At 43.0% G+C, this 27,467-nt stretch overlaps 2 protein-coding genes across 5 annotated transcripts; one reads left to right on the forward strand and one right to left on the reverse strand.

Moving 5' to 3' along the window:
- Positions 1–544: 544 nt before the first annotated feature.
- LOC133141437 (carnitine O-acetyltransferase-like) lies at positions 545–12,384 on the reverse strand. Of its 2 annotated transcripts, XM_061261992.1 has the most exons (14): positions 11,406–12,384; positions 10,346–10,624; positions 9,315–9,433; positions 7,561–7,614; positions 7,283–7,448; positions 6,981–7,155; positions 6,273–6,451; positions 5,991–6,091; positions 5,597–5,716; positions 5,090–5,212; positions 3,225–3,360; positions 2,710–2,772; positions 2,483–2,620; positions 545–2,184 (listed from the first exon to the last, which is right to left on the reverse strand). In XM_061261992.1, the coding sequence occupies exons 1-14, from the start codon at positions 11,433–11,435 to the stop codon at positions 1,969–1,971; spliced, it is 1,899 nt and encodes a 632-aa protein (XP_061117976.1). In that variant the 5' UTR covers positions 11,436–12,384; the 3' UTR covers positions 545–1,968. The 2 variants fall into 2 exon arrangements, with proteins under 2 accessions (XP_061117976.1, XP_061117977.1); XM_061261993.1 differs by lacking the exon at positions 11,406–12,384 and having other exon boundaries at positions 9,315–9,552; positions 10,346–10,484.
- On the forward strand, positions 10,481–27,447 carry ptpa (protein phosphatase 2 phosphatase activator). 3 transcript variants are annotated; one of them, XM_061261996.1, is made up of 10 exons: positions 10,481–10,635; positions 13,740–13,849; positions 15,245–15,331; positions 16,877–17,002; positions 17,119–17,236; positions 17,706–17,805; positions 18,833–18,957; positions 19,481–19,581; positions 21,162–21,269; positions 22,427–27,447. In XM_061261996.1, the coding sequence occupies exons 2-10, from the start codon at positions 13,790–13,792 to the stop codon at positions 22,499–22,501; spliced, it is 900 nt and encodes a 299-aa protein (XP_061117980.1). In that variant the 5' UTR covers positions 10,481–10,635; positions 13,740–13,789; the 3' UTR covers positions 22,502–27,447. The 3 variants fall into 3 exon arrangements, with proteins under 3 accessions (XP_061117980.1, XP_061117979.1, XP_061117978.1); XM_061261995.1 differs by lacking the exon at positions 10,481–10,635 and adding an exon at positions 11,347–11,479; XM_061261994.1 differs by lacking the exon at positions 10,481–10,635 and adding an exon at positions 12,431–12,579.
- The last annotated feature ends 20 nt before the right edge of the window (positions 27,448–27,467 follow it).

Raw genomic sequence — 27,467 nt, forward strand, 5'->3', positions numbered from 1 at the left:
CAGGGGGATTTGTTTCAACACCATCAAGAGCAGTGACAGTAAAAACCAAGCTTGCAAATATGAAGAGGAAAACCATAGTGATAGGCTAAATTTACCATTATTACCCGATATAGGATCAGTTTCAAGGACACAGATTAAGCCTAGTCCAAGACTAAACTCAAAGAGTTCCTCCATTCCAATGTTGTCCTGGACTAAGCTTAATCTGTGTCTGTGAAACCAACCCTATATCTTCAAGCTCCCTCTTGCAAGTCATGTCATGTCAGATGCATATCTGCTGAATACTACTGTCAGTTCAAAGCTTTCACTGTGCTCTTATTACGGCACTCTCTTAAGAGCTCCTGCCGAATGACTAACTGGGAATGTATGTTCTCCACAGAGAATGGATGTTGAATAATTTATACCCAGAAATGTGCAACATTTTCACAGAGCATTATTTCAACATATTAGAATATGAACATAAAGATCCTTCCCCAAAATAAGATATCAGGATTACAAGAACCCTGATATTTATGACAACGCTTCAGAGTATTATGTGATTGACACATTGACATACACCAATTATTTTATTTCTTTGTGAGGCATAGGCATTTTTCAAGGGAAAAATGAATTCCATGGAATAACATTTAATGTGATTCTGTATACAGTAAATGTAGAAGTGAGTATTCTTTATTACAGGCAGCTAGATGAAATTTGTGGATTTAATTTGTGTGGAAAAATTAAGTGTTTTTCAACATTACATATAGCTCTCTAAATAAATCACACACACACACACACACACACACACACAAAAATGTAACCTGAAGAAGCATATACAAACATCGTTTAGAAAAAGGCTAGTTTTCAGAATAGCCTATTCCTGTGAGCGAAACAGAGAACTCCACATAATTAGCAGCAAATCAGTTTTTGTAAAAAGCAAAAGCATATTACTTGAGACCTAAATCTCATGCTATATCAGGAAGACCCAGAACTTTAGACTTCCTTCATCTTAAACCCTCAGAAATAAGAAGGGGAAATCCGGTTACAAACCAATGGAATGATCAAATAGATTAAAAATATTGATTGTTTAAAATTGTCGATCTTAAAAATAAAAATAAAATAAAAAAGACAACAGAGTTGTGGATTAACACTTAAGAACAATCCTGTTTAAGTCCACTTTTCCGATTACATATAAACTTATCATACATTTTGAAAATGTCTATCATCAAATATACACACATTCCTTCCTTGAAATATGAATACTCTCTACAATCACATTTTGTCACCCAGCATTCACAGGATCAATTGGGCTATTGGGTGAAAAAAAACAAGTAAATCAGAGAATCACTGGCCTTGTGAGAAAATGAGCAAAACCATTGTAAGCAAAGAAAAAAATAAAAATATGAATAATTTGACTGCCATTTTCTTTTGGTATTCTTTTCAATTGTTCTTATGACTTCATTTCTGAAAGTTATTTTTAATTTAGTAAAATTGTATTTTCAAATACAGTTAAAATGTGAAACCGCAAAATCTGACCGGAAGTCTCGAATCAGGTCTGACTTTGTGGTAGGCACTGTCCAAATGGAGTTTTTGCACAGTATCAAAGGTGGGTGCTGAGACACTCAAACAGAGTTCCGAGTTGGCAGTTGGCAGTCACCAAGGTGATCAGATGCAGCATTTGGTTTCATCAACTCAATGGTTTCTCTCTTGGTAATTACTTAACTTCAATTAACTTAATTCACATGTCCAAAATCCATCACCCAAAAATGGCCCCTGTCTAAGTTCCACCCAACTGTTCCAACTATACAGTAGGTATTGTCAAAAGTGCAATACATTACGCACACACACACATATACATATACATAGATATATATATATATTTTTTAATCAGATTTATTTTTCTTAGGCTGGCCGAAGGCTTGTGCTCCCCAGATTAACCCCCTCAGGGAATGAAGGAGTCCACCTTCCAGAAGAACATCCATCTCCTCCCCCTCATAGCTTGGCCTGGGGCGTCTGCTCCAGGAGCTCCCTCATGTCCAGCAGCGCCCCCTGCAGGGCCTGAGCCAGCTTGGCGGCATCAGTCTCCTCGCAGCTGTTGAACGCCGACACAGAAAAGTTGATGTGTTCCTCCATGGGGTTGTAGCACACACCGTACCCGTCCGGAACCACTGGACCAAAGCACATCACGCAGTCCGTCTTAGCCGGAACCTGGAGAGGTGTGAAGTGAGGGTGGGGCCCCCAAACATAGAACTTTATTTTCATTGTCGTCATCGTCATCCACCTCCCCCTCCCCCAATACTCACCATACATAAGGGGGTGCATTTGTTGATGTTCTTTGACTCATCAGTGCCACTGCAACTCCCTACCCCATGCATCAGTGACAGGGTTCAAAGGACTACAATACCCACATTTCCACAGCAGACCAGACACATAATACCCCTTTTCGACTGTAGAGCAGTCTCATTATATTCTGTATATAATGCAGAATGAGGAGGCGCTGACATACCTGACTGGTGGAGAGGTTGTAATGCATGGCGACAGCATAGGCCGTGTCCATGAAGATCTCGGGCATGGAAGTCAGGTCCTCAATGGCCTGCTTCCTCAGCCCCAGGAGGTGCCGGTCGATGGCCTGGCCACGGATCGCCTGGATGACCAACAGCCCGGCAAAATCAATGAAGGACCATTCACCCTCCACCCCACCCTGCTTACAGCCGCATAGATGAACACACTCACCATGTCTGTGTAGGCTCTGTGGGCTTGTACCGCCTCGCGCAACAATGCAACCTTCTCTGTGTTCTGTCCAGGGTACAGAACAAAAACAACAAACCTAGCATCACTTGTACCCAATGTTATTTGCTAACAGAATAAGGTTTGTGAACATTAAGCATGAGTCAACATTTGCCTTGTTGAACGCACATGAAGGTTAGGCTAGGGGGCGACATGGCTCAGGCAGTAAGAGCAGTCGTCTGGCAGTCGGAGGGTTGCTGGTTCGATCCCCCGCTGGGGCTGTGTCGAAGTGTCCCTGAGCAAGACACCTAACCCCCATTTGCTCCTGACGAGCTGGTCGGTACCTTGCATGGCAGCCAATCGCCGTTGGTGTATGAATGGGTGAATGAGAAGCATCAATTGTACAGCGCTTTGGATAAAGGCGCTATATAAATGCCAACCATTTACCATTTACCATTAGTCTGGCCCTATAACCAAAGGGGTGCATGTTCTGCTCCAGAGCGGCCTGGGGAGGGGCTGACCTGTGTGGAGGGGTCGTCCATGGCCTGAGTGAAGCGCAGCGAGCTGCTAGAGGCGGAGCGGATGGTGTCGGTGCGGCCGAGCCGGAACATCCGCAGAGACGCGCTCTCGTACGTGGAGCAGCAGGCCTGGTACGTCCTGCGTGTGTGCGTTCAGTTTAAATAAGTCATTTAAATAAGTCATAAATGCCACAAAGGCACAATCTATTGATGCATATTCTATTTTATCTAAAGAAACATGAACATTAATTTTTGAATAAATAGACACTATAAACCATTCTACTTGTGCTAGTACACAAGTACCGTAAATCCTCAAATTGTGTCCGGGGTCTTTTATTTACTTAGGCTGCACAAAGCACAGGCCTTTATTTGGGGCAGGCTTGTATTTGAGGCAGGCCTTTATTTCTTATTAGGCTTCTGGTGTAGAATTTTATTCTTAGAAATAAAGTAAAAGGCTACACTTCAAGTGGGCCAACACTGTTCAACACTTCCTGTAACCTTTCAGAAATCAATTAGTGTAGGCTAATCAGGAAACACCGTTTGGTAAGTCATAGTGTCAGTCTTAACAGACTTAGTTTATTGCAAATATTCTCAAACACAATAAATCTCATGCAAGTCCAGAATCCATAAAATAACTTGCCAGACACGCCTTCATGAACAATAACAAATTAGCGTAGATAACAGCAAGTTAAGGATCTTTTTTTCCTAAAGTGCGTTTTATTGAGACATGCGTTTCGTTTGGAGCAGCATACCGGTAGGCTATCAAAAGATTTTCGCTTTGGTTTGGGATTTAATTTACTTTTGGACTGTTGGGATTCTATTGCTAAATGTTGGGACTGATGGGCACTGAAATCTGGGGGGTATTTGATGGTTCACTTAAGTTTTATGTAGTTGAGTGTCGGGATTTCCACCCGTCTGTTTATTGCGAGCCAGGGCAGCTGCTTTCATTCATTCATTGAACGTGCGCTGTGCTGTAAATACATGGAAACCTTATTTCGTAGCCAAGTAGCCTAAATTGAGTGAATTTTTTATTTTGCCTGATTTACTTTTTATTAAATTCGTAGGCTGGAATGCAACAATTGTGTTTAAATGTATACTGCTTCAGCCTTTGGCAAGCTACTTGGAAGGGGGCGGCAAGCGACTGGTAGCTTGAGAGCAACGTGTTGGAGACCCATGGTGTAGGACAACGACTTTTCATTGGCAACAGTATTAAACCAACCAACAATATAAAATATTAAGAAGAGCTCTTTTATTTCATTGAGTTAAATCGGAACAATGTCTTCTAGTGCTCATGGACTGATAGCCCTACTGGTAGGCAATATTACCCCGGCTTGTATTTGGGGGCCGGCCTTTATTTGTCCGAAGCGGCCACGCCCCCGGCTATTATCCGAGCCCGGCTTCAAATAGAATCCCGGACACAATTTGAGGATTTACTGTATTTCATATTGGAGTAAACAGTTGTTTGTTTACAGACTTAATTAATGTCACTTCAGTACAATAATAGTGAAAATGTGCCATTATCTATGACATTTTGCCTACACCATGAACAAGTTTACAACATACAGCACAAGTGAAAGTAAATGAGTGGAACAGTTTATGCACATTTCAGGTCAGAACATGAATATGGCAAAACATGAACCTTCAGCTGATAGTAATGTTGAGGAAAAAATTTTTTTCAATACAATATAGGCCACAGCTTTATTTCACTGTTTTGTCATCGGAGTCATTGTGTCCATATGCATGCTATGGACTGTCAGGGAAACACTGGAGTACACTACTCATACTCAATTGTACTGTACTGTCTGAAAACTTGGCTAAATTACTTTACATTACTAATGTTAGGAGACGAGTCCCTCCGGCCAGTGTACCTGAAATAGGCCAGCTGCAGAGCCATCTGGATGAAGGCATCGGGGCTCATCTTCTGCGACTTGGGGAAGTTTTTCCCAAAGTTGGAAAACACAAAGGCTTTCAAATCCAGATCATTCACCATTCTGTTAGCAGAAGAAGGCAGGGTGAAATTTTTTTATTTATTATAAAACGGGTCTTTTCAATCCTGAATGCCGATTGGCTGAGACCAACTTCTAAAGTGATTAGAAATCTGATACAGTTAGTAAACCAGTAACACTCAAAGCATAACCCAGTCAGACTAACCTTTTTGTATATATTATATGGTCATCAATTGTTTCTATAGGTTGTAACCACTTTACAAAAGCAATATGGCACGAGAGCTAGCACTGTATCGTGATACTGTGATGGCTACTGGGGCGTTGTTAGGAGCGATTCAAAGCTGTATTCATGCTTTCGGGCCATATTGCTCAAATAAAGATCATGCAAGCTGTGTACTTCTAGGTTGAGGCCCATTAAGCCTTGCTCACATATTCATGTTTTGCTTGGCCTTCTCGATGTCCTTCTTGATCTCAGGGGTGATGTTAAAGCGCAGCTTCTGTGGCATGGACAGGGGCACCATGGGGGAGCGCACCATCTCCGACTTCTTCCTGTTTGGGAGACATGGAGAGAACGTCTGTTTGTGTCTGCGCCAATATTATTAAACCCATTTCCTATTTCCTCCCCAATTGAAACGCCCCAATTATATTTACAATATATTAAACGTGCAATGCTGTAACAACAATAATGGTTATAAAACATTGTACCAAGTGACTTGCAAGTTAGGGCAAAATATGACATAGAATAATAAATGATGAATGCATTCGTGGAACAGAAAGCCATAACACATAAAACACATTAAATAATAAAAACTTAGTCCCTTACGTGTATTCGACCACATGGTCCACCAATGACACAATAGGTGGGCCTTCAGCAGGGGCATGCTCATAGATAAGGCCACATGACCCGTCTTCTCCAATAATGAACTGGGTACAAAAAAAAAAGCAAAAAGAACAAAACCAGGAGGTATGAACAAAACATCACACCTATTTGACCTACAAACAAAACATCCAAACTGAAGCACCAGAAAAGACTTGCTTAATTTCCCAAAAGCTTAACAGGACGAAATCAGGCACAGTGCTACTGCATGTCCTCAGCCTTGCCCACCTGCAGGGTCTTGTCGAACCAGCGGTTCCCGCTGTTCCAGCGGCTGCCCCCGCCGTGCAGCATCTGGATGGCGGCGCGGCTCCGGTAGAGCTCGTCCGACACCCGCGGCATGGGCGCATCCAGGCACACGGTGATGATGCTCTTCTGGATGGCCCGCACAGACTCCTTGTTCACCTTATCTGAGAGGGCACCGCACGAAACCCCAGCACGTTACACACAAACTAAAAACACACTAAACAACCGAGTATGGGCTGTTTCTCAAGGTTGGAATTTTATATAGCGCCTTTATCCAAAGCGGTGTACAAATGATGCTTCTCATTCACCCATTCATACACATACTCACGCACCAACAGCGATTGGCGGCCATGCAAGGCCGTGTTGACCTGGATACAGGCGCACTTGCCAAATCTTGTGAACTAGTGTGACATCATACTTAACGGCCCGTATCGTTTCAAAACCAAGAACGCAAAGCAAGAAAGGATAAAAATCCCGGAAGTGGCTAACTGCATGTTACAAGCATGCATTGAATCTCAAATGCATTCTCTGTCCACCCACATTTTTGTGACCACACCCTCTCATCCATAATGAGGTTGCTAGCTCCTCCTCCCTACCCTTAATGGTTGGAGCCCCATCCAATCACCTTTAACTGCTCCTCACCTTTAGTGAAGTTGTTGCAGTCACACTCACTCACTCTGTCGCAACCCTTACCCTTAATGAGGGTGTTGTAAGCTTTCCCCCAGGTGTTTCGGTGCTGGGAGGTGAGGATTCCGATTGGCTCCTTGTTGGTCTGGAGGGAGGAGTTCCAGATCTTCTCCAGCTGCATGTAGAGCTGGTCTATTGTCAGAGGTGTGCCATCACTGTTATACACATCCAGCAGAAAGAACTAGAGCGAGTGAGCGAGAGAGAGAAATTAACACAGTTTAGCATGGTCAAGATTTGATACCAGGTCATAAAGACCATAATCACAGTGTTTGGGCATGGCAAGGTAGCATACAGGACACCTGCTGTACCTGAAAGTTGTGCACCACAGTAATGTGGCTGGGTGGTCTCTTTCCCAGGGCATGGTTGACCACCGTGTCTTTCTTGGGCCCAGGGATACGGCAGGAGGACAGAACCTGGTAGTACTGGTTCATACAGAGGGGCTTCCCTCCCAGGTACTCCACAGGTAACGTCTCACTACACAGGTTCAAAAAGAACAGCACTTTATTTCAAGCGACTTGAATTGGAAGACAAAAAACCCAACAGTTTTCAGGCACAGAACAAAATCAAAGGATGTAATGTCACTCACTTGTCAATCATGGTTTTGAAGTCCAGGACCCCTGCGATCAGTTTTGCAGCATATCTTTAAAAAAAAAAAAAAAGGTTCCAGAACAGAATTACAGCACCGGTCATTAACAGGCATTAAAGTAGGAAAATTAAACACAGACTGGGTCAAACCGTGTGTCCTGGCATGGTGCACACGTACCAAAACACAACGTTTTTGCCAGTAATGTAAAAAATACCTAAAATGTTTTTTATTTTTTTGCAAATCCATAGCATACATATTTATTATATGCTGCCACTTTTCCTGAGCTATTTAACTATTGAAGGCATGACAGCTTAAATGTAGTGTGACAAATCTGCACATCTGACTTCAATTTGTTTGGAAATCCACACAGGCAGTGTCTCTGGCACCCACCCACACGCACACGCAAACGCACACGCACACGCACACACGCACAATGACACAGCAAACACCGCTGTGCTGGAGTGGGTGAGACAATGCAGTCTGTTTGTCTACAGGGCAATGTGCAAAGCTGTTCAATAGTGACTCCAGACACTGTGGTGTCAATAGTGTGAAGAGAGAAAGGCCTGTGTTAAAGTCTATATGAATTCTCTAATAGTACAGGGCACAGTAGCTCTACAGGAGACCTCACACTGAAGGGTGGAAGCACACAATATCTGTTTCAGGGGCCTGGTTAGAGGATATACATTCTAATTAAATGTTTTTTTGTTTTTTTTTGTATAGTTGAATGAGTTGACTCAAAGCTTCCATCAAGCCAGTATCTTCATGAAAATCAACAATCAATCAAACATTTACAGTACTCTAGGTTACCGCCCAGTTCAACATCTATAAAAAGCAGGAATTTGCATCAATAAAAAACAGGAATCACTCTGGTAGTAAAATGGCTGACAATGGTAGCAAAGCCCGTAGCCCTGTCTCTCTGTATTCCACAGCAAAGATGCCCAAAAACAGGCAACGGGCCAGATAGTTCTTACAAAAGAAAAAAAAGTTCTCATTGTGTGAAAATTTTCACATTTCCCATCAATATAAAAAATCTCAAGGCGTGCAGGCAGACACTTTAGGAGCTACAAGTGGGCCAAATGAGTCTAAACCAATGGTTTCACACTGTAGTCCAGGAGGCATGCTGTGTATACTGGTTTTTGTGGTTTCCTTTTAATCAGCAGCCAATGAAGTCCTTGAAAACATGTTTAGCCAATTACTTCATTACTTAAGCGTAGAAATAATCCCAGAAACCAGCAGGCACTGGAGTTTGCGCTGCCTGCTGATAATACATTACATTACATTACATTATTGGCATTTGGCAGACGCTCTTATCCAGAGCGACGTACAACAAAGTGCATACCCATAACCAGGGATAAGTTCGCTGAAAGACCCTAGAGGGAGTACAATTTCAACTGCTACCTGTACAACAAAGATAAGGACAAGGGACATTTTTTTTTTTTTTTTTTTTTTTTTTTTGAACAAACAAACAGAGCAAAAGTGACCAAAGTTAACTATCCAAACACTGCTTACCTAGCCAACTAAAAATACAGATACACAAAGCAAGTCACAGAGACAACAATTAAGGTTCACAGGGAGGTAGGGAGGGATGGGGAGAGGTGCTGCTTGAAGAGGTGTGTCTTCAGCTGGGGAAGACCCTTTAACTGCTTGGAAGGCTAGCACCAATGTTTTGAATTTGATGCGAGCCATAATAATGACGTTGCGGCTGCTGCGCATGTGTGTTGAGCAGTGATGTCAATCCTGGGCCTGGAGCTCACCTGATCTGCCCCTGTCGATCATGGAACTCCAGGCGAGGGAGAACCACTCCAGGGCTCGAGTGGACCACCACGGGCATCCGAAAGTCCAGGTAGGCCGTTTGGAGCCACCAGTCCGAAAGCTCCCGGAACGAAGAGCAAAAGCGTCTATATCTACTTATTCAAGCAATCTTTAAGTTGCAGCAACAATAGCAATTTTCTTCTTAAGTAAGGAATACGCTGCTAGAGTCCAAGTCTTCACCTGGCACAAAAACATATTTATCTTGGAGCAACATATCACAAAATTACTTGCCAGAAACCAGGCTTAACATAGCTGAAAAAACAGACCAATATTTAAGAGAAATACACATACAAATTAATTAAGACTTAATTTAGAACAACATCATGGTCAATTTGTAAGTGAAATTAAGCTTGTCGCTAAAAAATAAGCAAATGAGTTATTATGAAACAATGCTTGTGCAAATTCAAGCTCAACTGGCAGTTAGGACAGCAGTGAACTTTGACTGCAGGAAGGAGTTAGTACAGATTATAAAATGTGCCATACAGTAAAGAATTACCATGTCCAACATCCACCCATTAAACCTACCCTGAAATAATAAAAACAATCATTACATCATTTTTTTGCCTATTATTCCAACACAATTGCAAACAGTGCATGAGATTTAAAAAAACACCCATCTTACTACCAAATTAATTAAAAACCTGCAACTCAATTAATTAAAAAAACTCCAAACTGCTATAACAAATAAAGTTGCTTTTAATCATTCTTTGAGCTTTTTTTTTTTTCTGTGACTTTTTAGTTTTTAGAATTCTAAAATAACTATATAATTATTTATAGAACAGGAACATTTACTGAGGGGAATCAGAATGCACACAGCCATCCTGCTTCACAGAACTTTCCCATCGGGTAAATTATATTCAGAATATTAGGCTATATTCTGAAATTCATAATGGAGGCGTGATCAAGGAAAAGATTTCAATGGCCCTAGAAAAAGAAAAAGAGAAGATGGAAGAATCGCAGGAGCTGACATTACCCAGTTCTCCGTCTTGCGGGCACGGCGCTCAAGACCCTTCTGCAGCCTCTCTCCCACGCCCCCCGAACGCAGGAACTCTGCCATCAGCTGGCGGGTGTGGCTTATCTCAGCCTCGCTAATGATGGGCTCCAGCATGGCCAGGTAGCGCTCGCATGTCTGCCTCAGGGGCGGCACCGGCAGCTTGGGCAGGCCTTCTTGGTGGGCCAAGTAACGGCCGGGGATCTTCGTCACCGACACCGGCTTCACCAAGGTGGACGGCTTCACCAGACATGTCTTAGCCTGGCATGCAGGTGAGAGACACCATACGACCATGATCAGGCAGCGAAAGAATATGAAATTAAATAGAATTATATAAGCCAAAAAGTGAATTAGACATAATTAGTTATAAATAGTTATAGGCTACTTCCCTTTAAAACACAAATGCGGCATTGAAGTACCTCCGTTATACGTGGGACTTTAATCAACTCGTGACTGAGTTCCCTAACTTGTGTTCTAACCAGACTGTAGAGTGAATGATATAAAAGTCACTTGGCCCATATTCTTTCTACAGTCTATGGTTCTAACCAATAGTCCTGCTGCATGTTGGCTCAGAACTTCGTTTTTGAGCAACCGCAGTAAAAGCAGATACAGCCAGTTTTTGTTCTCTTATGTTGTGTATGTGTAGTCAAATCTTCCGCTACCACAAGTCCATCCAAATGGTACAGAGATCAAGTGATCTTCACATCGACTGCTTTGAACGGGAGAACAGTCGATTTATCAAGTCTACGATACAACCACCGACTTGAATATTGTATTCAGTATTGTTATGGCAACATTTGACTACCGTTAGCTAGCTTATATAGCTACTGTGTTGTACTGACGCGTAGACGTAAAGAAGGCCTTGAGAACAAATTCCAAATAATTCTGAAGACGGCATTTTCAATAAGGTTAACTAATTTCGCAAACACATTAACGTTAGCATGCGTCCGTGGATCAGATAACCGAATTGACGTTACCCGTAGCAGGTTATGGAGCTCGACAGAGAAGCTTGTTGATATAGCCGACAGGAACGGCAACTCACCATCATCGTCCTGGCCAGGAGTCCCAACATCCTGGATTTCACAGAAACGCCCACAAAACAGGCCTGAACTCAAGGTAAATAATAATAGCTACATGAGTTGGCCTTTGTTGTCCAGTCCGAATGATTACATTTGTCGACGTGCCAATGAATAGCCTGCTTCAGCCTTTCCAAACAAACCCAAATGGCACTGTTGCAAATTTACATGTGTCCCAACAAGATCGACTACAAACCCGTTTTGACGACTCTAACGCAAAACATTCGAGTGGCTAAGTTAGCTATCTAGCTTGCCTTCCGATATTTTTCAAGAATGGATCGACCCTACAACTGCATTACTCTCCGTAACGTGTAGCGTGCAATATATTTAGTTTGCCGTAAACAAATTATTTAGAGAACCGATGATAAATTGTAATTTATCCGTAGTCCGAATTGAACCTCTGTGGGTTAAGCTAACGTTAGTGTATCTATCTGAAATAATGTAAAAACTATTTTCTTCTGTCCTCAACCTAAGACACGCGCAGTAGCTGGTTTATTTTCTTCAGTTAAGTAACGGCTAACCTGACACAAGGAAGTGTCCACCCCATAGCCACACCTGCTGTCAAAATAACTGTAAATTAAACAAATTGCTCTTATCTGAAGTCAAAACCTGCCAAAACACACCCATTTTCATTTAGGGCGAAACGGGAGAAGGATAGGCTGCTAGATCATCTAATCATCGGTGTCAAAAGTATTTGAGCCAAATTAAACTTTAAAGATTATGATTATGTCTATAAGTATACTCACAAATAATATAGCTACAATTTAACGATTCATCGTACATTGCTGTTATTGCATGTGGTAAAAGTTGTGCTGGTCAATTCTGCAGCAGAATTGCACAGAATCATTCACCGATGGATATCTTAAGCGGATTGGTTACGTTAACACAAGATCATTAAAATAGAAAATGCAGGAGCCATGCATGTAGTATACAGACTAAATAACGTGCGCGGCAACAAATCCCCATATCATAATTTATATGAAACAAAATGAACAAAACGCTCCGATTGTGACTGTGTAACGCATCCCCGACCCACTGAACCCACGGATCGTGGTGCAGAGGGTTGAAGTTGAAAGGTGATGTTGTGAATACACGCCTCTCTGGTCACGATAACCATGGCGGAGACAGAACAGCAGTCAGGTAACGGACGCGGTTCGTTCTTGGATGGATATCACATGAGTACAAGTGTATTTACTGAAATTAAAAAGTGTCTGGTCCATTCGTACGATAGTTCTCAGAACTAGCTAAATTTGGTTAGCAGATCATTTAACAAGCGAGATATGGATAGATTGCTAACTGGAGTGACCGGTTTTTAGCCGCAGTCGCTAGATGACTTGGCTAGCTAGCGATATTAACATTAGCTAGCTATGTATTCATAGTTACATAGGAGTTAGGATTTAGGCCAATAACGGTACAAACCTTTTCCCTTGTGTAGCTAGAAAATTAGCCCAGTAGCAGACTTTTCCAAGACCAGCTATAGCTAATTGCCGTAATCAGCTAAATTAACGTTAGCTGTCATATTAGAGTACCGCTATGGAAATGTAAGAAGTTTGCGGGATAACTTAATCCACGCCGTCTGGTTTAAAAACAACGTAACGTTAAAACAGATTACGCAATCTGTAATGTTACGGAGGTTAATGTTAGTTTATTTGGGAAATCTCATGTTAGCTAGCTAGCAAAGGTTGCTTGCTTGACATTAAAAGCTTGATATTAAAAGTGTGAACTAGGTATCTATTTTGTATTTTTGTTCTAGGTATCTTTTTGTACTGTTGTAGCCTGGATGGGTTGGGCAACTGTGAGCTGTATGCTATTGATATAAAATAGCTTGAGTCTAACTCATGACGAACAGATGTAAGCCTAAGGTGTTTTTTCCTGTTGTTGTTCATGTTCACACTGCCTCTCTAATACCGACAAGTAAGTCAGATGAAGAGCCAGTAGCTATCTACTATTTTTCCTCATTGTGCAGCTTTTAACATTCAAGCAGGGTTTACGGTATGAAACTGACCTATCTCTCCATGCGCCTTCTGGAGCAGGTTGTAAACATCGTCGGAATAATAAATAAAGGTCATGTATAATTCATCCTTCATGGAGTTTGTTTTTTCACCCCCGAGGAAGTGCATTTAATTTATTGTGTTTTTCAGAACAGATCACTACAGAGTATGATGATTTTAGTACTTTGAGCTTTCACTGGGCTGTCTCTTCCTGGGCATTGGGCACCACCTATGACTGATGTGACTCAGACGTTTTCTGTTCTCCGAGCAAAATGTGTGTTCAAAGATCCAATTTTCCGTTTTCCTCAGGCTCCTCTCCTGAAGATGACAATCCACCCCTCCCTGTCACTTTCAACTTCATGCTGCCCAAGAAAGAGATCAGTATGGTGCAAGACATGGGCAAATGGAAACGTTCACAGGTGCTCGACCCTTACAGTTTATGTTATTATTTGTAATATCATTTTCACATGCTCACATTGTTCCAAAGAGACTTTCACAATCAGTTGCAGATATTGTGTAGTGTAATGGTTGGAGGTCTGGGCTTATAACTAGGTTGCATGTTGAAATACTATTGGACTCTTGAGCAAGACCCAAAGTGCTACAGTAAATATCTGTATAAGTGGGTAGAGATAGTTGTGTGATAGTAACTCTGCATAAGGATCTTTGCAAAGTCAATAAATCGAGTTACGTGAAATGAAACTACTTTGGTATGAAATCCACCACTCTCAACCAAGGCCACACCAAAAGATGTTTCTGAATAATAGAGGGTAATTTCTCACCCATAGCATCATGGGGTGGTACCCATCCCCATTGTAAAGTCCTGTTCCTGGGTTGTTGGTGAGATATACAGTGGGGTCCAAAAGTCCACTAGTGAAAATGCTTATATATATATATATTTTTTTTTTTTTTTTTTTTTCTTCTAATTTAATACAAACTTTTTCAATACAAATTATATTATCAGCATTACAGTTTGAGTGATGCATTGAATTTTTGTAAAATGTATGTGAATTTCAGTATTTCTTAGTATTTGATGCTACTGAATGCTTGGCTTTTGTCAGTCTTCAATGGGATTGAGGTCAGGCGATAGAAGAAGTAGTTCTTGTAAATGCTTTGAAGTAACTTTAATTTCTTTAAAAATTCTCAAAATCCTAAAACTTTAGTTTATTTCCAGGATTACATGAACATTACATCCCAGATTTTCAATGTGGTCTCAGACTTTCGGACCCACTGTATATGGCGTTGCCTGGAGACTGTTGTTTGTTTGTCTAATCGTTTTCTCATCAGTCGAGTAGACACTGCACACTTTTAAAAATTCATGGTCTCTTGTGCTGTTTAAATTCAGCCACAGGCTAGTTTCCATTGATAAAGCCCGCTAGCTTTCAGTCAATAACAACAAATGGAACATTGGAGTCTTGCACAACAAAAGAAAATGAAAGAAAAGTGCTGGGGGGGGGGGGGTATATCAGAAGATGCTCCTTACATACACCATTTTGTTAAGCTTAATGCAAAAAATACACGTTAGCATTTGATAAGAGTCAGTGTTCTTTATTCCTTGGGGGCAGCCTGTAGCGTAGTGGTTAAGGTACATGACTGGGACCCACAAGGCTGGTGGTTCAATCCCCGGTGTAGCCACAATGAGATCCGCACAGGGGATGGGTTATCGTTATGATACTGTTGGGCCCTTGAGCAAGGTCCCCAACCCCACATTGCTCCAGGGTGGATTGTCCCTTGCTTAGTCTTATCAACTGTAAGTCGCTTTGGATGAAAGCATCGGCTAAATAACTTGTAATGTAATTCTTCCTGCCTCTTCCCAGGCCTATGCGGATTACATGGGGTTCGTCCTGACGCTGAACGAGGGGGTGAAGGGGAAGAAGCTGACCTGTGAATACTCTGTGTCCGAGGTATGGCCGTGGCTCTGCGTTCCCTCACTCTGCCGTCGTGAAAAACGTCCTTACCCAGTCACGATGACCTACCTGCTAAAACCTTGTTGTTAGACTGGGGAAAACTAGTCTAGTCTGTAGCGTAGTGGTTAATATCATCTCCCGCAGGCGTAGCGGTTAAGGTATATGACTGGGACTGGGACCCGCAAAGTCGGTGGTTTGATCCCCGGTCTTGCACAGCCTTTGGGCCCTTGAGCAAGGCTCTTAACCCTGCATTGCTCCAGGGGAGGATTGTCTCCTGTAATCTAATCAACTGTACGTTGCTTTGGATAAGAGCGTCTGCCAAATGCCTGTAATGTAATGTAAATGTAGTGGTCTGATGAATCTCGATTTCTGCTGAGGCATACAGAAGGGTTAGGGTAGGGTTAGATTTTGGCGCCATCAGGACGAATCCATGGGCCAAACCTGCCTTGTGTCAACAGTCTAGACTGGTGGCAGTGGTGTAATGGTGTTGGGAATTTTTTCTTGGCACACACGCTTATACCAATCAATCATCACTTGAATGTCACAGCCTATTTGCATCCCTTCATGGCCACAATGTACCCATCTTATAATCGCTACTTCCAGCATGATAATGCACCATGTCACAAAGCAAAAGTCATCTCAAACCGGTTTCATGAACATGAGTTCATGAGTAGAACAGGAGATTCGCAGCTGACAAATCTGCAGAAATTGCATGTCAACATGGAACAGAATCTCAAAGGAATGTTTTCAACATCATGTACAATCTGCCACAAAGAATTGAGGCTGTTTTGAGAGCAATAAAGTAATAAAGTGCTCAGTGAGTGTGTATTGCAGCAGTCACACCTGTCAGGAAAGATGATGTCAGTAGGAAGTGCATTGTGTGATATTCCGCTTTGGTCTTTTGGCAAGGAGCTAATGTAACTCACTAAGGCTCACTTTCCTCATCCAGAAATTACACTGTGCACCACAGACAGGCGCACAGACACATGCATTCCTCTTCTTAATGATGGTCTTATCTCTGAGGCATATTTTAATCTATATCTAAGATGTTATATCTCTCTTATATCTCTTGAAAGCTCTTTGGTACTTATAGATGGTTTATTCTTTATTATGTAACGCACTTCCCAGCAGAGGAAGCCCCACAGAAACAGATGATTTAATGATATTATAACCATATTATGGTTTTACCATCATTATGATTGGGCACAGCTGGGGTCCAATTAGCTATTTTTAGAATTTGTTTCCCCACTTCATAATATGTAATCATTGCATACATATTATGTACACAGTACGGTAGGAGAAGTCAGACTTAATGGGGTTTCTTTTTATTTAAGGCTGTAATGAAATGAAAGGTGAACATTTTGAAAAGGTGTGTAAACTTTCTACCACTGTACATATAAACTCCAGGGCTGACGCTGGCTAAGTGGGCCAGACTAATGTGTAATGAAATGATGAAGGTGCCGATGATAGGTTGGTTAGTGGTCAACATGTTTGTGTAGGAACTTGGGCACCCCCCCTCACATCCCATCTCTCTCCTGGCAGACTGTAGAGAAGCTCATCTCACTGCTGGACACACTGGACCGCTGGATTGACGAGACCCCGCCCGTGGACCAGCCCTCCCGATTCGGGAACAAGGCCTACAGGACGTGGTATGCCAAGCTGGACCAGGTACATCCCATCCCTCTTCCTGCTGTGGTCCGTATCTCCACAGGGGCCAGTCAAAGTTAAAACTGTGTGTGTGTGTGTGTGTGTGTGTGTGTGTGTGTGTGTGTGTGTGTGTGTAGGAGGCAGAGGCCCTGGTGGCTGCAGTCATCTCCGCAGACTCCAGTGCGGCTGCGCCAGAGATCGCCGTGTATCTGAAAGAGTCAGTGGGGAACTCCACCAGGATAGACTACGGCACAGGTAACTACTGCACCAGGACTCATTTATTTGTTGAGAAGCCTCCACTAGAGGGAGCTGTTGAGACTGCAATGTAGTGAGATGAAGGAATTTATAGTTGGGTCTTGCATGTTTGTCAAGTGTCCACTAGAAGGCTCTATTGTGACACTAACCAGAGTCCATTGCAGAAGTGGCTCTATGTCAGGGATCATCAACTCCGGCCCAATAATCCAAATCCAGCCCTGGTTTTCTTTTCTCCTCGGTAATTAGTGCTACTGATTGGCCAGATTGTCTTCACACCGGGCTCCCTGGTAAAGGGAAGGTGGGAAACCAATAGTTCTCAGCCCGAGAGGGCCACAAGTTGCTGATCCCTCATCTATGTCATGTGGTTTAGGCAGCGGAATGTCATGGAGGGACTCTTCATATTAAATGGCATTGTGTGTGTATGCCTGTGTCTATAAACAGCGCACTAACACGGCTCTGCACCATGCAGGCCATGAAGCTGCGTTCGCTGCCTTCCTGTGCTGTCTGTGTAAGATCGGGGCTCTCCGAGTGGAAGACCAGCTCGCCATCGTGTTCAAGGTGTTCGACAGGTACGCTCACGCTCTCACTGAGTATATTGGCTGTGGTGAGCAGGTACCTGATAGTGATGTGGGTGTGTGTTTTTGTATTGTGGCTGTGGTGAGCAGATACCTGACAGTGATGTGTGTGTGTGTGTGTGTGTGTGTGTTGTGGTGAGCAGGTACCTGATAGTGATGTGGGTTTGTGTGTTGTGGCTGTGGTGAGCAGGTATCTGATAGTGATGAGGGTGTGTGTTTGTGTGTTGTGGCTGTGGTGAGCAGGTTTCTGACAGTGATGAGGGTTTGTGTGTTGTGGCTGTGGTGAGCAAGTTTCTAACAGTGATGAGGGTGTATGTTTGTGTATTGTGGCTGTGGTGAGCAGGTTTATAACTGTGATGAAGGTTTGTGTGTTGTGGCTGTGGTGAGCAGGTACCTGACAGTGATGTGAGTGTGGGTGGGTGTGTGTGTTGTGGTGAGCAGGTTTATAACCGTGATGAGGGTTTGTGTGTTGTGGCTGTGGTGAGCAAGTTTCTAACAGTGATGAGGGTGTATGTTTGTGTGTTGTGGCTGTGGTGAGCAGGTTTCTAACAGTGATGAGGGTTTGTGTGTTGTGGCTGTGGTGAGCAAGTTTCTAACAGTGATGAGGGTGTATGTTTGTGTATTGTGGCTGTGGTGAGCAGGTTTATAACTGTGATGAGGGTTTGTGTGTTGTGGCTGTGGTGAGCGGGTACCTGACAGTGATGTGAGTGTGGGTGGGTGTGTGTGTTGTGGTGAGCAGGTTTATAACCGTGATGAGGGTTTGTGTGTTGTGGCTGTGGTGAGCAGGTATCTGATAGTGATGAGGGTGTGTGTTTGTGTGTTGTGGCTGTGGTGAGCAGGTACCTGACAGTGATGTGGGTGTGTGTGTTGTGGTGAGCAGCTTTATAACCGTGATCAGGGTTTGTGTGTTGTGGCTGTGGTGAGCAGGTACCTGACAGTGATGTGGGTGTGGGTGTGTGTGTTGTGGTGAGCAGCTTTATAACCGTGGTGAGGGTTTGTGTGTTGTGGCTGTGGTGAACAGGTATCTGATAGTGATGCGGAAGCTGCAGAAGACGTACCGGATGGAGCCAGCGGGGAGCCAGGGGGTCTGGGGCCTCGACGACTTCCAGTTCTTACCTTTCATCTGGGGCAGCTCCCAGCTCATAGGTAACCCCCTCCTCCCTTTTCCCCCGTTCCGTCTCTCCATCCCAGGCCGAACAAATGGCCCAAAATGCCTCTGTTACAAGTGGAATGGGGAGGGGGACACTGGTAAACTTACTTGAATACACAAACTATAGAACGCATGCAGTGCAGCTCTCAGTATATATGAAGCTACAGCTATATCATCCAGAAGCTGTTATCTGCTCATAGGAAGTGTGTTACCTGACAGACACCCTGGTACTGCACGTAAGTTAGCATTGCCCTTACCAAAAGAAGCTCTGCGACTCTCCACTGTGTCTTCACAATCCCATTGGTGGCTTCATCTGCCCCCCCAAAAAAAGCTGAACGCCAACCTGACAGTTTTAACGCTTGCATGTCCAACCAGGCTCATTTCCTGGGAGGAACCCTGGCCAAAGTGTGGTATGAGCTGAGTAAAGCCTGCTTTTCTGCTGTGGGAAGTGTGTGTGTGTGTTTGTGATGAATGTGACTAGTGGGGACCTGCTGTAACTGCTTGTTCTCCTGGCTACAGATCACTCCACCCTGGAGCCCCGGCACTTTGTGGAAGAGAAGCTGGTGAACGAACACCACGTGGACTTCATGTTCCTCGAGTGCATCAAGTTCATTAATGAGGTGAGCACATCGACTGCAGAAAACATGTGAACCGAGGGCCTGTCACCCGCTGACATCCACGGGCTTGTGAACAGCGTTTTGAAACTGTGGAAGTGACGTTTTTGGGCGCTTTGGAGCCAGAGGCTGCACAGTGGGGAAACAGGAAGCCCTTATATGGGCATGAAGTTTGCAGAGTGCAGCTCCTTCACTAAGCGTGTGAAATAGTGACTCATCAGTGATGCAAATTGCTCCTGATTTGTCCGCTAAATGTCTGTATTGACATTTTCTGTGGGAAATTTTTACCTTATCGTTATCAATGGAGCTTACATGAGAGGGATCTGTACTGCAACCAGCTGTACTGGTGCAGGTGAGCAATGTCTCTCAACAAGACCAGGAAATGAGCTTCGAAAAACCAAGCCTGGTTTTGGCTGCTAGCCTTATCATCAAGTTCAACAACAAGACATTTCATGAGATTTGTAATACATTTTAAAAGGTGACTCTAGCATTCAGGAAGTGAACTTAACATTCATAAACGAGGTCAAATTTCTTTCTATTTAGCCAAAAAATAATTTTTCTGCTTGTTAGCATAGCCAAGTACTAGTTTAGCTAACATTTGCCAGGTAGTGGAAAAATGGCAATCTACCTCTACCCTCTTCGGCTATTTTAGCTATGGCTAGTTAGCGCACTGGCTAATGTCTTGCTGAAGTATTGAAGGTTGAAATGAGTTTGCACAGATTTGACAGTTGGGGGGGGGGGGGGGGGGGAAGTTGTGACATCCTCTTCCTCCCAGGCAGACAGAGGAGGAAGCAGCAGCTGTGCTTCAGGGCGTCTGTGACTTGGTTCCCAGGGTGGGGGGTGGGGGGTCAGGGGAAACCGGAGATGCAGGGGGAGGGAGGGGGGGGCGGGAAGTCAGACGCAGACTGGATTTCCTCTCTTTCCTCTGTGTCTCCTCTCATTCACTCAGTCTGGACCTCCTTCATTCACCCAGCCACTCTCCACCCCCCCTTTCTCCCACTCTCCACCTCTCGTTTTCCTTCTCTCTTTCTCCTCTGCATGTGTGTGTCTCTCTTTCTCTCTCTCTCCCTCTCCCTCTCTCACTAGGTTTTGAGGGAGGTTGTGTGTTGTTCACATGAGTCACTTCCTTCATCACATGCTTGTCTGAGTCACTTCCCCCTACTTCTCCAAGTGGGGGGTTTTAACCCCCCAGTGTGGGCCAGAGGGGCCTCACATCCAAACTGCTCCCAGGCCATTCTCCCCAAGCCTCACCCCCCTCCACTGAACACTGGTCTCCTGGCTTACCTGGGGTCAGCGGATTAGCGAAACATCACAGCCATCATTTCCAGGCTGTTTTGTGATGGATTTTAAGTGTGAAATGTGTGATACGGCAATCTCAGAGTCTTAATTTTTTTAAGGTAACATATAAACAAATAACTAATATTACTAACCAACACTGATGATGCAAAGTATGATGTCACTAAAGAACAAAGGGGCTGGTCCTTTAGATTGGAGGGTTACTTTTTAATGCGTGACACGCAAAATGTCGCATGAACATGTCCAGTTCCGTCTGGTTCAGACCGGTTGTTTCTGCTGATTTTGTGCAGATGAAGACTGGCCCGTTTGCCGAGCATTCAAACCAGCTGTGGAACATCAGCGCCGTGCACACCTGGTCCAAGGTCAACCAGGGACTCATCCGAATGTACAAGGCAGAGGTGAGTACAGGAAACTACACCCAGTATCCAGAACCAGCCTCCAGCATGTATGCCTGGCTTCTTGTGACAACCATCCCATTTTTTCCCTGGCCTTCCATAAGAAGCGTACAATTACATGCCAGATTTTCACCATCAGACACTTAAACTAACCATATTTGCAACATCAGCCACTCAAACTAACCATATTTGCAACATCAGCCACTCAAACTAACCATATTTGCAACATCAGCCACTTGAACCTTCACCCAGTTTTTAAAATTTTGTTAGAATATGTATCTGTGCTTAACCATAGACATTCTGATTACCTGTCCTGTGTTTTCCAAGTATGTGCCTTAATGTGAGAGGAGTGTGTGTACAGAATTTTAGCAGTGTGTGTCTTAATGTGAGAGCAGTGTGTGTACAGTGTTTTAGCAGTGTGTGTCTTAATGTGAGAGCAATGTGTGAACAGTGTTTTAGCAGTGTATGTCCTGTGTTTCATAATGTGAAACTAGTGTGTGAGCAGTGTCTCCTGTGTTTCATAATGAGTGACTGGTGTTTGTGCAGTGTGGGAATAGAGGGATTCAGCTTGCATTTGCACTGGTGTAATAACTAGGCATGGCTGGTCTGTGATCTGAAAGCACAGCTGGAGTGTTGGAGTCTCAGACAGTGTGTGTCCAGTCAGAGGATTACGGGAAAGAACAGAGAGAGCTGGTCACACACACACTACAACTCTCTCTCTTTCTCTCTCTCTCTCTCTCTCACACACACACACACACACACACACACACACACAGTAATTAATGAGTCTGTTGCCCCCCCCCCCCCCAATCTACCTCTCCCTCTCTCTGTCAGCAGCAGTAGTTTGTTGTACTTGTTTGATTCCTCAATGACTGATTCCTCAGTGACTCAGTTCAGGCAGGCAGTTCAGATCAGTTTACACTCATTGTAGTTGTCTCTCTACAAGCATTTATTTCATTCTCCTTTATTTAAACTTAGAGACACATTGAGCGCAGGTGCCCTCCTTATAAGTGTGCTGAATGTACACGCGTACAGAGCAAGCCCATATTATCCCTAAGTCATTTTTCAACATATTAAAGTGTTTTTCCTCTGAACTACGTTTCCCAGAATTCCTGTGTGGAACCGCCCTCAGTGTCATCTGCTTTCTGTCCTCTCTGCAGTGCCTGGAGAAGTTCCCCGTCATTCAGCACTTCAAGTTTGGCAGCCTGCTCTCCATTCAGCCCGTAAAGCCCTGAGAGAAGAGACCCCCATACCCCGCCCCAGGGTACTGACCCCCTTCATTTAGAAGACCCCTTCACCACTTACAGCTTCCAAATGCCACGGCCACTCCCGTCTATTTATGAACTTTTTATGTTTTTTTTTGGGGGGGGGGGGGGGGGTGTGTGCTCTTTATTGACTACACCTTTACAATACATAAGAGAGGCATAATGGCCATATACAGGCATTCCTTATGCCTTTTTACATGCTTGACAGTGCACTTGTTAATGATGATCGGTAAAGTTTGGGGCGATTGAAATAAAATCCATTGTGTCTACATTGTACTTCACTGGTTGTATTTCGGACAGTGGAAATGAAATTCTGGCAGTGGGACCTTACACATTGCGGTGTTTTAGATGTTTCACCAGTGCTGATTTACATTGTGAAGCATGCAAAAACGCGTGAAAGCCCCTCTATATGGTGCTTATACTGCTCTTTACAGCCATGTATGACTTATGAAGATACAATTCAGCAGCCTTACCTTTTTATTATTATTATTATTATTATTATTATTATTATTCCTTTTGAAATTTGTACCCAAATCCACCCAGACATTTTTTATGTTTGATGTGTGTGTGGTAGAGGAAGTCGGGCAGTGGCAGGAAAACTCCAGTATCGTATGCATATGTATACCTGTGTGTCTATTTATTGAGTTAGATATACATGTACAGCAATCCCTCTGTGAGGCAGAGACTCGGAAGGAAAGGCCATGCTAGATGAACGCATTGTAATGGAGAAGGAAAAAAAACCGCTGGTGTTGTGCTGTTTCCATTTGTCTCACGTTTTCTGGTGACTACAACTAGTGTATTGCACGCATAAAATGCACTTTGAGAAATGGGGAGGTAGGGTGTTTGTGACTTACGCGTTCTCCCATGTCACCCGGTATTTGAAGCGTGATTCCCTCGGTCCCTTACTTTCCTGTAAAGCTTCAAAGATGCATTTTGCATGCAGGCTTTTATTGGTGAAAGTAAAAACTGTTTGTCTTTCATTTAGTATTGCCATTTTTTCATCAAATGGACTGCAAAAATATATGAAATGATAAACAGTTGCTGAGAAAAATCATGGCCTAGCTAAATTGAGTAGCTGAAAATCTGAAAGCAAAATATTGTTTAGACAATATTAGTAAAATTCCGATTATTTTTGTGTCTTGAGTCTTCCGGGTGGTGAATGTGACATATCAGGCCCAAGAACCGGGCATATCCGTGGGCTGTCATTGAGAAAATGCAAGCATCTGAGCACAGTACAAGTCTAATGATTGTTAGCCTCCTTGAAAGATTCATTTGGATGCTTGATGTAATGGTGTGTATCTTGTGTCGCCTGTGTCTCATCGATGCTTCGCTCATCGTTCTCTTCTCTCGATGTTTTTGACTTGCCAGCTAATGCGCTTCATCCTCTGCTCGTTAAATACTGGAGGTTCCAGGTTCGGCAAGGTTTTGGGCACCGAGCTATATTACAGCACACAGAATGTCAACTGCCAAAATATTGTCTATGGTCAGCTTTAACTCTTAAATAGTAGGGTGCTGAGTATCTGGTGGATCTATAGAATATGGAGGCTACAATAAATTCCCTCACTTGATCAGGTTTTGAAGTGTAACATGAAAAAGTATTTGCCCCCCTTCCTGATTTCCTCTATTGCATGTTTGTCACACTGAATGGTTTCAGATCTTCGGACAAAATGTAATATTAGACGAAGGGAACCCGAGTAAACACAAATGTTTTAAAAAATACATTTTTTTTAATGACTATTTTATTGAATTAAAAATGTTAACAACACCAAAATATGACCCCTGTGAAAAAGTAATTGAACTGGTTGCACCACCTTTAGCAGCGATAATTGCAACCAAAGGCTTCCTATAATTTGATTATCAGTCTTTCACATTGCTGTGGAAGAATTGTAGCCCACTCTTCTTTGCAGGACTACTTTAATTCAGACAGATTGGTAGGTTTTTGAGCATGAAGTGCTGGTTTCAGGTTCTGCCACAGCATCTCTATTGGATTCAAGTGAGGACTTTGACTCGACCGCACCAAAACTTTAATTTTGTTCTCAGCCATTCAGATGTGGACTTTGTGTTTTGGGACCAATGGGCCTCATGCAAGAACCACTTGAACGAACAGATTTGCATTCACCAACTTTTTCTTATTTCACATTTTTTCTTGGGTCAGAACAACAATTGCAAGTGGTCCCAACCTGTTGTGCTCATCATGTAAACACACATACCATTAATTTCCTATGGAGAGGCTTCTAGTGCAGAACTTTCAAACTAGGAATTGCAGATCAAATATGAATCAAGGAATAAGTGAAAGTTCATGCAAACATATTATGGTTTGCCAAAAACCAATGAACCGCAGTCTACCCGATCAGGTACAGACTAAGTGATAGATGTCTCTTCTTCTTAATCCCATTGGCCATCTGTCCGACAGAACCCACCTACAGTACCGTATATACTGTATTATAACCAGTGGCAGCTGGTGGTGATACTGGATGGGAGGGCTAAAAACTAAAAGTCTTAATGCCTATCAATAGCTCACGTTCCACCATTGCATTTGAAAATATGCCATTCAAATATATACGCCATTTGACGAAAGCTTTCATCCAAAGCACCTTACAAATACCATGAGCTCATACATTTTTCAGTATGGCCGGCATCAGTGAGTGGGAATTGAATCCATAACTGTGGCAGTGTTAGTGCCATGTACTACAGTGGAGCTACAGGAATACAATATAGGCCCCTATCCTGTTAGAGCAATAAAACTGAAACCAAGCCTTGCTGTAGTAGGTGCATGAAAGAAAAATCACCATAACTGAACCGTCAGTAATGTAGGCTGCCTAAGCACAATTACACACTGGCTAACGCGAGTCATGTCTGTTGTTTCAACATTTGTTTGCACAGCCACAAGTGTTGCCTTTGATATTTCATAAGCAAATTATTTTCCATAAACGGTGAAAATACATTCAAGCATCTCATTTTGACTTGTTTCTGATGTGTGACTTAATGTGTTAGACAAGTGATTGGCTAGTTCTCTAAAATAAAAAAAGAGGACTCTGTCTCGAAACATGCCCTAGTGTAATGATGTGGTTCATCCAACTCATTGCAGAGAAAATTTGTGTCCTCCACAAAATTTAATGCAATCCACAATTCTGGACAGTGAGTGCGTTTTTATGTCTCTGCACAGAGTTGCGATTAGCTACCTAAGTCATGCTGACAAGCTATGTTAGCTTTACCCAGCGTTGACAGATTGACACCATTTCCGTGCTTCCAAATGTTCTAATCTGTAAAGCCTTGCTGAGTCCATGCCGTGTCTACCATTTTGTTGTTTGTCCTGTTGTCTAAGCTGCACATTGTTTTGTCTCCAACTCTTTATTTACAGTTTTTCCTCCAAATGCATCTTAGAAAACAGATGATTAGCGAAGTATATAGTCCACCTTATTTGTGCCTACCATTTAATTAATTTGCCACTACTCACACACTTTCACTGTGAAGGGGCGTTTCACACAGACCTTTTCACTGTAACGGGCTGAAAAACAAATCGAGGGGGCGTCACTACGTAAAGTACGTTATACACTTGACACTGTAATATACTGATAGGGGGCTGAGAAACTAGCCCTGTAGCTCAAATGTTGGTCATATACCTTATGTTTTTCTTATGAGAATTAGAAGGTGATGTTGTTCTCGGTTTCCCCATTATTCAAATTAAACCACTTCAATTCTTTCAACGAGACCTACACAAGGGTCATTTTAAAAAAACATTTTCCCAATTATTTCTTCAAAAGATAGGGAGGGCATAGCCCTGTTAGCCCATTTATACCAGCCGCTACTGCTTATAATGGACATCTTCTTTTCTGAGAGTTGTCTGAGCTTAGGTGCTTTCACAGAATCCGATGTGGCACATAAGAATATGTTCTTGCATGAGGCCCAACAGCACTTCAGCTTCAGCTCACAGACCGATGACCATTCTCCTTCATCATTAACAGAGCAGGAGTCATGGTTCCTTCAATAAAGGCACTCACCCTGGTCCCATGGCAGGGAAGCATCTCCATGTTTGACTGTTGGTGTGAGGTCCGTACTGTGAAACGCTGTATTTGCTTTACAGCGGACAATAATGGGACCGGTGTCTTCCAAAAGGTTCCACTTTTCACTGTCTGTAGAACATTATTGCAAAAGGTTCGGGAATCAACCAGGTGTTTTTCTGTGACCTCCTGGACGTCTTGTTGCTGCACCCTTGGAGACATTTTGCCAGCAACCCTGCACTGCTCCTGGGGAGGATTGTCTCCTGCTTAGTCTAATCAACTGTAAGTCACTTTGGATAAATGCGTCAGCCAAATGACGTGTAATGTAATGTGAATCTTTTCCCACTCCTGGGAAGAATCACCACCGTTCCAAGTATTCTCCATTGGGAGATAATGGCTCTCACTGTGGTTTGGTGGAGGCCCAGAGCCCTATAAATGTCTTTCAAGTGGCCTGGTCAAAATCTCTACTTGAACCCAATAGCAATGCTGTGGCAAAACCTGAAACAAGCAGTCCAGGCTTGAAAACCTACTAATTTGTCTGAATTAAAGCAGTTCCCACAAAAAAAAAAGTGTGCTAAAATTTCTCCACAGTGATGTGAAAGACTGATATGAAAATATAGGACATAACTTTTTTCATTGAATAAATGAAAGAATCATTAAAAAAATGTATTTGTATAAAATGTGTTTACTTCTGGAAGTTGGCAAAGTTATTATAGACAAATGTATATTTTCTGAAGAAAATGGCTTAGGCCAACCCTGAGGCTTACAGAAGAGGTAGTCCAATTAACTAGCTTTTGTCCTGATAACTCATTTACCCTCCATCAGGGTAATTACTGAGCACAATTAGTCTGGAAGACTTTCATTATTTGCATTATTTGGATAAAAAAGGCTTAATAAACTTGAGGGAAAAACTAAGGGAAAGGCTATCTTGTTGT

Source organism: Conger conger, chromosome 12, assembly GCF_963514075.1.
Source record: "Conger conger chromosome 12, fConCon1.1, whole genome shotgun sequence".
In the NCBI taxonomy this organism is placed as follows: domain Eukaryota; kingdom Metazoa; phylum Chordata; class Actinopteri; order Anguilliformes; family Congridae; genus Conger; species Conger conger.